Below are 15,010 nucleotides of genomic sequence, written 5' to 3'. Positions count from 1 at the left end.
ATGTGTGGCACCGAGCCAGATATTGTTGAAAAATGCCAGATCCACCTGGAAATCTCTTTTTCAATTTTGGAACGACACTTTTCTCTGCAAAACTTCGATGTACTGTGGTCCTCGCATCATACCTTCTATGATATGTAAGCCTCCGATGCCATAGTAGCTGAAAAAGCCCCAAAACATCTTCTTCAAGGGATGTTTTATAAACTGATTGATGCAAGATTCTCGAAGATTCTCACATGGAAAATCTGCAAACATGTATGAAGAAATGAGTCTCGTCACTGAATAACACCTTCCTCCATTGTACTTGCATCCAGTTCTTGTATTTCAGACCCCATTGATACCGTTTTTTCTTCATTGAGTTTGTAAAAAGTTGTTTTTTGACTGATCTCCTTGCCCTTCTAATCCAATTTCGAAAGATGTAATACTCCTCAAAATTTCATCATATATCCCAAAAAAAGATCGACCATACTGCAAAATACAGCTAATGATGCCGTCTGTGTAAAAAAATGACTATTAAAGGGAATCAGCAGATCCAGCAACCCTACACTGGCCGCCATGCTGAAAATATTGTAAAATGACCATTTGTTTCAATTAATTTGCACAAGGGTGTAGATACAAAGTACCTACCTTTACAATGATGTGAGGGTCAATTGCAAGAATTACAACGAAGGGAGCATTTACATCCGAAAACAATAAATGGACAGCATCCAATACTCGCAAAACTTTCTCTTGTTCACAGCTATCCAAACCATCAAAAATAACAACTAACCTAGTCTGTTGCTCAACAAACCCATCAAGACACTTTACCTAAAAAATAAAAAAATAAAATTCTAAACTGAATTTATTTAGACCGTTTTAAGCTTCAAATTACCAACTCATTTTTATATTATTTACCACTGACAAACTCCACAAACTGCATCGTATTGAGAAATTTCATGCGTTTGCTTGTTAAATCTTTCACTGTACAGAAATGATTAAAAATAATTTATATGTAATATTCATTTTCTGTGTAAAATGTATGATTAGTGAAATCAACTGCACTCTTAATACCACTTTTGTTTACTTTTCGTGTGTGTGTGACTTGCATGTTATTAGCAACTCTGTATCTAACAAAGTCATGTTTAGAAAAATATGTTCAAACAACTGACTGGTTATACTTTACATAGTAAACTAAACACAGTATCATTGGTAGTCTAAACAAAACTCCCAAGAAATCAGTGTCAATGAAATAGTCAATAGTAGAAATGATATGTTTATATTAAACATAAGAACATCAGTACAATTAGATATAATATGAATTATTGAAATATTTTACAGTTACTGAAATGTATTTTATCAATGAATCATCATATAAAAGTAAGAAATTCCCTGAAACAAAAATTATCAGAATCTAATGTACAATCTAAATCATACTTATGTTTCACATTATAATACAGAAGCTAGCTGTTAAGTGAACTGTACCAATATCAACTCAAAATTCATTCACACATCATCAACCATCAATAAAATTTTCACTTCCAGATCGTATAGAAGACTCAGTATTGTTTGTAAATTTGTAAAACTTTTGTATATAAATCAGTATTTGTAATGACAGTTATTATAAATCACATTGTTAATATATTTGTATTAAGAAAGAAAATTGTGTATCAATCTTATTGGCAAATATCATAAATTTAATACATATTAATATTCAATTAACTTGTAAATTCAAATTAAAATTTAGCGCTATTTGAAATCATAATATGTAACATAATAAATGGAAATTCATTCAAGATAAATTATAATACATAATGATGTGTGTGTGTGTGTTTGCACGTGTGTGTGTGTGTGCACGTGTGTGTATATATAACACACACACACACACAGACATTATTAAATTGAAGATTCTTATTTGTATTTCTCTTAATTTCTCTATTAAAGATATCAAATAAAAGATGCATGATAATGAAGATATTTTCTTTCTCCTCCACAAGCCAAGTGACTGCTCACAAAGCCTTATTTTGCCTAACACAACTCATCATCTCCATGATGAGATAAAATTATCCCATAATGGGCAATATAATGAAATAGTACAAACCAACAGGCCTAAAATTTGTAATAAAAATCACTTCACATTACAAGTATTCCTATTTTACACATTCATTTCAACCTGAAAACCAGAATGGGCATTATGGCAATGTACTGTGAAATATTTATAATAAAAAGAATATTACAAAGTAGAATTTTTTCACATTCCTCTAAAGTTGAAATCCATAATAGGAAAATTAAAAAGAATGTGAAAAACAAAGCAAAAAATATCTCTAGTCTAACATGAGTTTTATTACAAATATTAGGTAGTTATTTATTAGAAACATATTAAAACTTACTGAAAAATATATTAATATTTAATAAAGGAAATGCATTAATACTAACTAAGAAAACATATTAACACTTAATAAAGGAAATATATTAATACTTACTAAAAATATTAGTAGTTACAAGAGGAAATATATTAATACTTACTGAAGGAAATATATTAATATTTAATATAGGAAATGCATTAATACTTACTGAAAAAACATACTAATACTTACTAAAGCAGTCATTGTTTCCACTTCATATTTAAGTATAGTTAATCGACCTTCACTGTTATCACCACTTCCATGGTGAAGGTTATGGTGAATCCTACGCTGGTGGGATATAAACAATGAGATGACCAATCGTATGAGTATCTGGAGATTAGATATGATTGCTAATCCCACCACACAAGCAAGAGCAATTATTATAGGTTTGCTGCCCATGGACAGTTTAGGTAAATAACTAGTTTGGGTAATGTCCTTATCCACCTCATCTTCATCTTCATACATTTCAGGTTCCACTTCTCCATTAACATCGGTTGTTATGAGTAATGTCACTGCTGCCACAATACAACCCAAAATGGCAAGAAAAATGACAAAGTATGGAATACAACACAATCGTCTCCACTTCCAGGTCTGAGAAGATACTTTAAAATAGATTCAATTATTATTACTTGTAATGAACTAAGTATGCTGCATGAACCAAAAAATATAAATTAATTGCAATAACTTGCTAATATTTTCAAGATGTTTAGTTTGAAAACAAAATCTAAATGTGGAGATATTTTGTGTCTCCATCTTGTTAATTAATATTATTAAAACAAATAAGATACATTAAAACGTGAACAGTAATTAATGATCAAATCCTCTATTTGTCTAAAAATGACATTCAGTTAAACCATCTTCATGAAAATGATTATAGATATTTTCCTAATACCTGATTTTGGCCTGAAAACCCTGTAAAGTCTGGTGGTAAGAAAGCCAAACTCATCCTCGATGGCTAAGAACAATGATGACACAATGTTGGCAACAGATGTATCACCAGCAGATGCACTCACTTTGGTTTGATCGGTGAAAAGAAACCTATTAACCAATTATATTAAAAAAACAGCCTTAATGTTTTTGTCTACAGTTTTACATATCCATAATGCTAAAAGTCTGGGGTTCAATACTCTACAGTGGCTACAACACATAACCAATCATGTAGTTTTACATTTATCGCTAAACAGGAAATGCCTTTATCATTTGTTTCAAACAAAGACTGAAACATTTTAGAAAAACTTTATGTTATGTTTAAGAAATATAACGACATGAAGAAACATTGCAGAGTTGAAAAGTCAGTTTTATTTACAATTACCAATAAAAAAATCAATCATTTTTTAGTTACATTGTAAAAAAACAAAATGTTTATGAGAATATATGTCTTCGAAGTTATTTCCGTTGACATTCAACTGTAAGGCAACGATTGGGTTTCTTATATTAGTGGAGAAACTGTTAAATTTATGCTATTTGAAAGAGCTACAATTATATTTATATGATATATGTATTTTTTAAACTGAATACACTTGTCTTACTTACAAAGTTCTAATTTTACAATCCCATCTTTCAGTCATTTTTCTCAGTTCCACTCAGACATATATGGAAAAAGCCTACATGAGAGAATTTTCTCTCTAGATCCAAGTAAGGTCAGTCTGAGTTAATGTTTCCTTAACATATCTACTAAAACATTTTTTCACTCCACCATCCAATAATTGCTTTACCTTAAAAGTTTCAATTAAACTAATGTAAAAGAGGGTATCTTATAACTTTACAGCTATGGTAAGAAACAGAGAGCTTTGACACAAAAGAAGGTACCTTGTGACTTCACAGCTTTGGCCTGGAACAATAAGCATTGACACAAAAGAAGGTACCTCATAACTTCACAGCTTCAGTCAGAAACAATGAGTATTGACACAAAAGAAGGTACCTTGTGACTTCACAGCTCTTGTGAGAAACAGTGAATACTGACACAAAAGAAAGTACCTTGTGGATTTCACAGCTCTTGTGAGAAACAGCGAGTATTGACACAAAAGAAAGTATATTATGACTTCACAGCTCTTGTGAGGAACAATGAGTATTTACAGAGGACAGGGTATCTTATCACTCTACAGCTTTAATGAGTAATAATGGGCAGAAAATTTAATATTTCTTAAATGAGATATTAACATTAAATGCCAGTAACATAGATTTATAAATATTTATATATTTTCATACTATTCTAAAACTTTCAATGGCTCTTTTCTGGTTTTTGATGGGGTTTTTAAGATGGTCAGATAAAGTTAATCTCTATGATAAGCGTGTACAGCTATATGTTTTAAAATTTATTAAAATTTCTAAAGCATTAATACCTATTGATTTTGCTATCTCACCTTACACAGCTTGTGTTTTTATCTGTCCTTCCTGTCGGTGGGTGGCAAAAGACAACTTTGAGCAATGTGCTTAAAGAGTTTAGCTTGGTTCCAAGATATAGACTGGCTTTACAAGCCCAGTTCCACTCATACTGTAAACTTCCATATTTCACCATAGCTGGGAATAAAATATATTCTGGTTTTAATAAAACCAAACAAAAATAATATTACACTATTTAACTCTAAAACATGTTGTTTTTAATGCTTGGAGAATTCTTATTTCCTTTCACAAGTTATGTTCACTTGTGAACATACCTTGAAAGGGATAGCTCAGAAAGACAACTAAACTTGTTAGTTTTTATCTAAATTAACACATGAAAAAAATATATTATATTTTAGCTATTTCTATGAAAGTGCCCTTGCTTCTATTTGTTCTTTAAACTGTGTAGAAATAGAGATGGGGAAAAATACAAAAACTATTCAATATGTGGATTCCATTAGAGTATAAGTCAGTAATTAGAAGTGTAGTTTTGATTTGTAAGGTAAGTGCTGCTAAACAAGTCTTTCATGTTGTTTTCTTCTTTTCTTTCTTCTATATATCCAGAAATTACAAGAGTTGATTTATATACACTTTGATTGCTTGGGTGATATTCTCAGTTTTCTTGAGTACTCTGGTAGGAGCCACAAAATAACAGGAAGATCAACAAGGTAACATATTCCTTATCTGATAACTTGTTCCAGATAGATATTCACTTCTCCATAGAACAGATAGCTGTCACCATGCACAACTGCCATGAACACTAGTGTTTCAACAAAGGTTCATTCTTGGTTAGGCTAAATGTAATATATTAAAGGTAGGGAGAAAAAGGCAGGAGGTTAGTTCTATGGAGAGGTGAAATCCATGTGAAATAAATTTACGAGTAAGTAAAAGTCAACTCCAAAAATGCTACTGATCTCTCCTTATGTACTCAATAAATATGGCAAAGGAAAAAAAAAAGCTGTCAAAAGAACCTTCTGCCTGATGTTGCAAAAGGTGAACAGTGTAAAGATAAACTGGCCTTTATATTTCAGCAAGTCAGTTAAGCGTGAGTGGAAAATGTGGCTACAGCAACAAGCCAGACTGTACAGTGACAGAGAAATACTTACTGGAATAAGCTGGCACAGAAGAGAATCATCCCAAACCTGAATCCTAAGGAGAATGTAAGACCTATCAGGATGGCAGAACTACTGGGAATGCCCCAGATGTACTTCCAATCAAGGGGTGTGTCTATCTGGTCTAATGCCAACGGAATCACCCTAGCATGAAGGGTTTTTCCATATTAACTTATCCAATGGTTTTACCCGTTTTGTTTTGGGTTTTTTCTCCCTGAATAATAAACAATAAGACATAAAAAATTATGATATAATGAGATAACTAGGAAGTTAAATGAAAAAATCTAAAGGCATCACCTCCCCTGGAAGTATAAACAAGGAGAAGAGAAATCCTATAAGATAATGATTTTGACTGCTTTAAATGGAAGTAGTACAGGCAGGATAACAAAAGAGGTAATCAGGATCACAAATACTTCTAGGCAGTCCAAATAATGGGGAATTAACAGTAGTCTGGGAATAAAAGGGGAATTAACAGTGGTCTGGGATTAAAATCGTTTTCCTAGGGTTAAGAATATAAGAGGCATCCAAACACAAAATAACATAATAGCACATCCTATAAGGAAAAATGTACATCTTTCTCTAAAAGATGGTATGATGAAAAGGTAGACAAAGATTTGAACAGTGGACACAGAAGAGCCCAAAGAACTAAAAAAATGGGTTCTAGATTGAAAGAGGAACCATACAAAAAGGACAGTTGATTAGAACAGCTCAGAAAAGATCTGTAACAACCAGAGAGAGAAGACTAGAAGGGTCAAGGAAGAGACAGAAGGTACTTAACAAATGTATAGAAAGAAACTTGACCAATAATGACTTAAAGTATCCACAGTCAGAAACGTAAACTCATGATCATAATAGTGAAAACCTAATGGTAAGGGGAGTTGAAAATTTATAAATGACAATACTCAAAAAGTGTGGAATAAAAACCTGTAACTCCTGAGTGTGTGGAGACTACATCACAGAAAATATCTGGTTCAGCTGAAACTGCTAATTCGCTAGCAGGTTCAAAGTTCCTTGGAAAAAACAGTCAAATATGGTGGTCATAGGACTAAAAGAAAATAATTTCTAAAGTCATAAATCAGAGGTCCCAAAATTAAGTGCCTCCCTGTTCTGAATTGTTTGAATGGATCCTAAAAACATAACCAAACAGCAGATGATGGCATATTCATTGATCAGCCAATTTCTTGTAAACACCAAGACAACTCATCAAAAAGTGTGTAGGTGTCTAAAACATCCAGACAAAGAGCCCATTTTGAATGGATGTAAGTCTGGACTAGTTGGTAGAGGAGAGAATCAAATAGGACTAAATGATACACCAAGTAAGGCACAGATGAAAATATGAGGGTGAGACACAAGACAAAAAATAGTGGATCTCTGGAGGTACTTAACTGATCAGTCACTGTCCACTGAAGAGGTGACATCTGAAAGTATCAAGGATTTCAAGACTTGTTGAATCCCCAATAGAAAGAGAATATCTTGCACAGGAAGAGAAGAAGACATGAGAGTTTTGGGAACTTGAAATTACACAGGGGGTGGACAAAAAAAAAGGAAAAAAGTGTCCCTCTCAAAAATGTTATTAATTTGTAATATATTTTATAAGATAACAGAAAAGTGCAAACTATGTTTTTAGAATGTACTCAAAGAAAACTGTTCAAATATGATCTCAAATCCTAACTTTAACACTGACTTTCATAAATACCTGAACATTTCATTATTTTAGTTACAGTTTCTTATAAGAAGTGTTGTGCACCTGGTGAAGTTTCTTAAATTTTCTATTCCATTTAGCCTACAAAATAAAAGAATACCCACATCAGAATAAGAAATTGTTTATCTTGAATCAAAAAGTAACAAGAAGGTAATTAGAGGAGAACAGAACAATGATCAATTACAAATCACTTTTCTTTATTGGAATAACAAAATGATAGGAGTAAAACCCAGGCTAGGGTTGAGGATCTGATTTATAGCATTCATAACTAGAAGGGAAATTACAGCTTCTTCCAGCTGCTGGAGATGCAGGCAATCTGAAGGAGTGGGGTTCAGTATTTTAAAAAGACAGAAAGCACCTCTGAGACCCAATGGTCTTCTGCAAAGTGTCTCCACAAGTGCAAAATTTCCAGTAGATCAAAAATGAGTGGTAGTTACAGAATAATCCATAGAGCCCAGTCATCACAGAGATAACATAAAAATATATTAAAAGGATGAAAAGCTGGAGAGTTGGAGAAACTCTGTCAGACTCCCAAAGGACAGGAACATGGAGTGTCATCTTACATGAGAAAAACTGAAAACAAAAATGAGAAGAGATTATTCACTGCAAGCTGCTTCAACTACGTTCTCAACAAATAATAAATTTTCTATAAACACTTATCACAAGGGGTGATGCAAAGAGGTCCCTGAGATGTCCTGATCAAACAAATCAAGTCAACTGTGACTGTGGAGAACTTGCAAAGTTGAGGCCCAGGTGGAGAAGATAGTGATGCACTTTTCCACCAGTGAATCTTGTTAGGATCACAATGAAAAGCTTCTGAAATAAAGTGAAGTATGGATAAATGGCTTTTGTTAAGGTTTGAGTGCTCAGGGGGCTTACCATGCATGAAAGATATACAATTTTCCTTCTGGGGGAGAGCTACAGGCTAATACTACTTGCATTATCAAGCTGGTTCAATACACATTAATACGTGTGTGGGAGTAAGAGTTTCGTTCAAGGATAGGCATCCATGGAAAAAATTTGGGGGCAATGGCACAAGGTAATAGCTATCTGTTTTGTCGTGAGCTTAGTAATGTTTATGATTAGTGCGTTATGAAGCACAATCTTATTTTTTTCAACTCTGACTGAGTGTGAAACATAAAAGAGAGGACAGAGATGTAAGCATACACAAACAACCTTTGTTCTTATACTTGTCATAAGACATTAGTACTAGGCCTATTCATAAAACCCATAGATTTAAGAAATCAATTTAATAGGAAGATATGATACCAATAACTGGAGTGCTCTCTTGATAGGTGAGTCTTCCTCCTTCAGGAACAAACTGGGAGTGCCTATTACATTTGTAAACACAACATTCTTTATTTAGTCTGCTATGAATTTTCAAGAATTGAAATGTATAATAATGGTATGCCAACCATACTATATTTGTCATATTCATTACTGATGATAAAGTATAATTGTAATTATTTTTTTGCCAGCTTGTAAAAGACATATACACCATAGAAATCTTTATTCTTGCAAACGAAACAAAAATAAAGCTTCTTAAAAGACAATTGTATCTTGCACTTTTAGTGGATTATGTGTTAAGGATGATCTATTTATTTTGTATGAATGAATGTCCAAATGATGATGCCATCTCCAAATCTGAATATAACCATCTCAGATTGGGAGAACATGGCATGAATAATTGTAATTATTTTTTTGCCAGCTTGTAAAAGACATATACACCATAGAAATCTTTATTCTTGCAAACGAAACAAAAATAAAGCTTCTTAAAAGACAATTGTATCTTGCACTTTTAGTGGATTATGTGTTAAGGATGATCTATTTATTTTGTATGAATGAATGTCCAAATGATGATGCCATCTCCAAATCTGAATATAACCATCTCAGATTGGGAGAACATGGCATTGTTACATACAATGAACTAAATTCCCAATTTTCACTATAGCACCTCATTCTCACAAACAAAGGGTACAGTATCTGTGTGGCATCACTTGACTGAGGTCCATATGCTCTCACAAACAAGGGGTATGGTACCCCTATGACCTCATCTAACTTGTCAGTTGAAAAGATCCTGTCTCATATTACAGTTATCCTTTGTAATATGAAAAAAAGGTGATGCCCTTGGTAATTAATCAAGTCTTACCAGTAACAAGGTTGACAGGAATTTAAAGGCCAAATGAATTCCTATGTGAAGCACAAAGCATGCCAAGTATGTAGAAATTGAAAAAAAAAATCCAACTGTAACTACAAGGGTAGAAAGCATTTGATATGTTTAAATATCACACTGAACCATATCAGGTACTAATACCTGTTTGTGGTTTTACTCATTACAGTCCCATCTTGAATTCAGTAATTAATGTCAGCACAAAGTAAGACCTTGTGGTAAAAGGAATTGAAAGAAATGTGTGTGGAAAAGTGCTTTAACAATTAAATCTGTTAACTTTCTATTCTTAAAAAGTTAAGTAACATATTTACTATAACTCAGTTTCTATGAAATGAAAACTGAGATTGAAAGAACAGAAATATTTTTAGTAAATATTTGTTGGACAGCACAATAAGGTCAGTTAATAAAAAACTGGATCTTGAAAGAAAAAAACTAACATGATAAAAGTTGAATAAGCTAAGAAGTGTATGTTTAGTGTCACATGTTCAATTTTTTTTCTTATAAAACAACAAGAGTTTAATAATAATAATTCAGAGATCCACAATGTTATATAAAGATAATTCAATTCAAGCAAAAACATTATACCAATTACATTGCTTGATTTAACCTAAATAACATGTATTTTAAATGGATAACTTCAGTTTTAAATTATTTTATAATTCACCTTGTTCTTTCATATATTTACACTTTACATTAAACAAACAAATTAAAGCAAAAGCTCAAAACTGAATTCTGATTGTGTGAATAATACTTAAGTATTTGACAGCTGATCTGACTGTTGGAAAAAATTTTAAACTTTTGATCAAGAACATGTTTAAGAAAGATTATTTTCTGATCTAAGACTCTAAGCACGTAACACATTTCACTCATGGCCTGACAGAAATAGTTGAGGTCTTGATAAGCTCGAGAAATAAAAATTTATTTCTGATATAACAGCGTAACTATAATATCTAACAACTTGATAATAGCCAAACCATTACTAAATTCTTGACCTTTGACCTGGATGTAATACAAAGAGATCTGAAACTCGTACTTTGAAAAGGGACACACACAAAAATCTGTACACTTACCTAATACTACATAACTAAGCACGCAGACGGCAGCTCCTACAGACAGTCCCACTAACCACAGGCTAGTGGTCAGCATGGTAATCAGTCCCATGATTGTAGCAATAAAAATTACAACCAGAAACACCAACCAGGAAAACTCATAAACAGATTCCAACCATTGTACACAAAAACTACGCATCTCATCTAAAAACAAGATTAACAAACTTTTTATATATATATATACATACACATATTTATTTTATAAAAAATACTACAATGTACTTGAACCTCATATAGTTTTACTGTTGCTAGTCTAACTACATTTCCATACTCAAAGTGAAAAAAAAAAATGTATAGCGCATGTTTATTTTAACATAGAGTTTAACTAATGCAAGATAATGACAACAGTACACAAAAAATTGAAATATTGACTGAAACAAATTTCAGTATCTTTACAGCTAACCCTCTAGGAACAGGTTGGGGTAAAAGTGATCATGCCATAATCTTTTACAGAGCACCATTCAACATGTTATTATAAATCTGATGTTAGAGTTATCAGCCATTCATTTTACTTTACATTGCTAATTTAAGAATAATTCATGTTAGAGGAGAATAAACACCACACACAACACAGAGGGATACTGAAAAGAAACTGTAGATGTACATTTAAGAGGTTCTAGGGTTATGCACTTACAATATAAAACCTACACAATGAACAGAAGTAATTTTATTGTTCACCTTGCTCTCTGACTTATCAGAGTCTGAGCCAGACTGATGTTATCAATTCACACACATATCTTAATTACAAATATTTTCATAACACATCTGACTTTTTGTGTTTAACAGACTTGAATGCTTGACTAAAAGTTTGCCACATTTTGTGTATATAAAGACAGTAAAGTTATAATCTTCATATACTGAAAATGTATTTCTGAAAAGTACTTCCCTTTCCTTACAAGACTAGCTTTTACCATTTTGTGCTGCCCTCTATATGCAAACTTTTTATTATGCATGCTACGAAACATTCTGCTCCTCATATTGTAATCAAAGATTCCTAAATGTCTCTCATGCAAATCGTCATGCATCATCTCTCCACCAACAGGAGCACTACTATCATGATACTTATGACTCCCTCTATACACACACCTCCAAACCATCACTTCAAAGTTTGACAGAAGACTTAAGCATTGGAAGATTGTGGTGAGAAGGGTGAGCAGAGGGAAGTATCTCTCAGGAATACATTTTAAGCACAGGAAAATTATAACTTCTGATATGGTACTTCCCCCTCCCTCACAAAATTAACGAGAAACCAACATTGAAAAGGAAGAAGAACCTGTGTGAGGGAATAACCAGCACACCTCCCCTGAAAACATCTGAAGGATATCTCTGTAGAAGAGAGAAACAAATCAAATGATCTGAGAAGAGGCACTGCACCACTTCTGAACCAGGTATCTCCTCGTCATGACCAGATGGGAACAAACATGGCAGAAAAGGAAGGGAGTACATCTGAGTAGAAGAAAAGTCAGGAAAGTGACCTACAACAAGATAAATATAAAATCTCAATTCCTCAGAAGTAAAATGGTTAAAAAATGGTGCATCCCATGGTGTAGAATGGCTAGGGTAAAGCAGACTGAATTCATTAAGTAAATTACACTGAAAACCTCCTTGCAAGGTACTGACATCCACATGAGGGTCGGATGAGGGAACCAAATCAAAGGAGCGAACTGCATTGAGACATTTCACTCTGTTGTATGTGTCATTCAATCCACCTTCTACACTAGCAGAACACCATCACATAACTTTGAGCTAAATGGTAACAGCCATTTATGTGGAACCCATCCAGCAGAATGCCTCCATGGCCAACTACCCCAGCAGCTTGGAACTGGTAAGGGTTTCCATACTCTACTGGAAGAAAAGGGAGAAGAAGAACACTGGAGAATACAAAGAAATGACAACACCTGAGATAGTGAAATGAATGACTACAAAACCTCATTTTGAAAAGCACACCATACAAATTTATTCAATCAAGGGAATGATTACAAAACCCCACTTTGAAAAGCACACCATACAAATTTATTCAATCAAGGTATGGTGGGGATGGACAGCTATCCCATTCTGCTTTTCCCATGCCATCAATGTGTGATACAGTCTGGAATGGGCCTATTTATAAAGTAATATCACAAGATTATTGACCCTCCAGTGACCTTGTGGAACATCCCATCTCAAAGGTGAGGATGCAGAGCCATGAAAAGAGAGCATAAATTACCACGACGTACATTGCAGATTTGTTTGTGTATACAAAGAATACCTTGTCATACACTGCTCACCAGAGAGCAGGATCCAAGAAATTAAATTCAAAGTAAGGGCTCCTAAAAGAAAATAAAGTATTAAAGACTTACCTAATGTCATAACCACACCAAATTCTGAAGAAAAGCTACAGGTGGTAGGGGAAGTGGAAACCACAACATAATGTAGATTATGGGAGATAATGTCTATGGTGTGGTCTCCGTGCCTAACTGCAGAAACTCCACCAAAGATTGACCAAGATGAGAAGCAAGGGAATAGGTGAGAAGGTGAATTTGATGGGAGGTAACATGGAAATATGAATGTTGGTAAGGGGACAAAGAGGAACAAGCTAACTGGGTTAATCTGTGAACCCAATTAATAAGGATAAAGATAGAAAGGTCCCTTGAGAAAAAGTTGCCAAGGGATAAAGATATGGGAACAGAAACCCCTGGAGGAAGATGTGCAGGCACTACAACAACAAAGGGCACACAATGGGTACAGAAGTCTGTCCTGATCAGAACAAGAGTAAAAAATGAGAAATACAGGGAAGCAAAATAAGCAAAAAGCAGGAGTTACCTCACAAGCCACCAAGATTTTGGGAAGGAAGTAATGATCTAGATAAAGGAGAAGATAGGTTTGGTGGTACAGTGTGTGAGTGATATTGGAAGCAAACAGGTTTGACCAATGCCACCCACAAGCCAAGAAGAGAAAGAAATGCACTTTAAGGTAAAACATGAGGCAATGGGCCCAACTGAGGTAGAGTAAGGGAATGGAGTACAATGTTAATGTCCCAATCCAGAAGTACAGGATGACTAGACAGCCAATATAACCAGCAAAAATAAATAAATATGGTAAGGACAGGGGAAAAACATCCTTGAAGTAGTGAGAAAAAAAAGAAAGTATGATACAGGGCTGCCCAAAAACCAGATATCAAGATGACTGAAAACCCCTTCTCAAAAAAGCCATATAAGAAACTTGGAGATACCAGCAGCAATGGAACATGAAATAGGAACACTGCGAGCCACAGCCTAGGTGTGAAAATCATTCCATTTCCACTTATACACAGCCACGAATAAAGGATGAATGGAATGAGATAAATGAAATGCCACCCAACATGAGAAAACAGATCTCCTTGCCAGGAACCAAACAAAAGCCAGGCATGAAGATGGAGGATTTGAAGTAATGGATACAAAACTGGCAACTGGAGCTGATGAAGAAGGTTGAGGAATAAAGGAAGAGGGATGAGAAGGAACAATTGTAGAAGTAGTTACCTAGAAAATAACAGCTAGGTGAATCAGAAAGGAGCAATTAGAATGACTTTCCTCAAAGTAGTATGGACGAGGGTGACTCTTCAATGATGTTAATTGGATAGGCGGATAAACATACAGGAACTTGTTCAACCAATCCTGATTGAAGTCATCTACTCCCAAAGTAAGAGGGCACAAACAAAGATAACTGGTGATTGAGAGTGGTGGAAAATGCATTTATATGAAGAATTCCCCACTGATTTTAAAGCCACCAAAAAATATGGGGATGAAGGGACCACTCCTTCCAAAAAACCTGGTTGGTTCAGGAAAGACGATCCACCCCAAAGTTGAAAACACTCAGTACATGACATACTATTGAATGAATGGCATGATAGTTAGTAAAAAAAGGTAGATCCAAAGTGAAAAAACACAGGATCTTAACTACGTGCCACCTTGGTGATTGATATAAGCCCCCACTGTTGACTTGTGGAAATAAAACATGGCCAGATGATCTCTTGATCAGAAGCCTGAAGAACAGTAAGGAGTTTGAAGACACTGACATAAAGAAAATGTCTCCCTACAGACCAATGACCTGAAGCCTGGTGGTGATCGACCCATGCATTCCAATTCTAATGGCATGCATCTGTGACAGATGTAGGAAGGAAGGGTTATGGGAGAATCCAA

The 15,010-nt window shown here is 34.1% G+C and overlaps 1 protein-coding gene across 1 annotated transcript in view; it reads right to left on the bottom strand.

The window, feature by feature from the left end:
* Arms (Ankyrin repeat-rich membrane spanning) overlaps nt 1–15,010 on the bottom strand; it is a 46,436-nt gene that overhangs the window by 14,059 nt on the left and 17,367 nt on the right. Inside the window, exons 13-17 of the mRNA XM_076480532.1 lie at nt 10,815–10,997; nt 4,742–4,898; nt 3,271–3,416; nt 2,571–2,980; nt 625–804 (exon numbers count right to left, since the gene is read on the bottom strand). Coding sequence (XP_076336647.1) covers nt 625–804; nt 2,571–2,980; nt 3,271–3,416; nt 4,742–4,898; nt 10,815–10,997 — 1,076 coding nt within the window. The remainder of the gene's footprint in view (nt 1–624; nt 805–2,570; nt 2,981–3,270; nt 3,417–4,741; nt 4,899–10,814; nt 10,998–15,010) is intronic.

The sequence above is a fragment of the Tachypleus tridentatus genome, chromosome 13, assembly GCF_004210375.1.
Source record: "Tachypleus tridentatus isolate NWPU-2018 chromosome 13, ASM421037v1, whole genome shotgun sequence".
In the NCBI taxonomy this organism is placed as follows: Eukaryota; Metazoa; Arthropoda; class Merostomata; order Xiphosura; family Limulidae; genus Tachypleus; species Tachypleus tridentatus.
The sequence above is the reverse complement of the archived record's forward strand: the minus strand, read 5'-3'. Positions and strand labels throughout refer to the sequence as shown.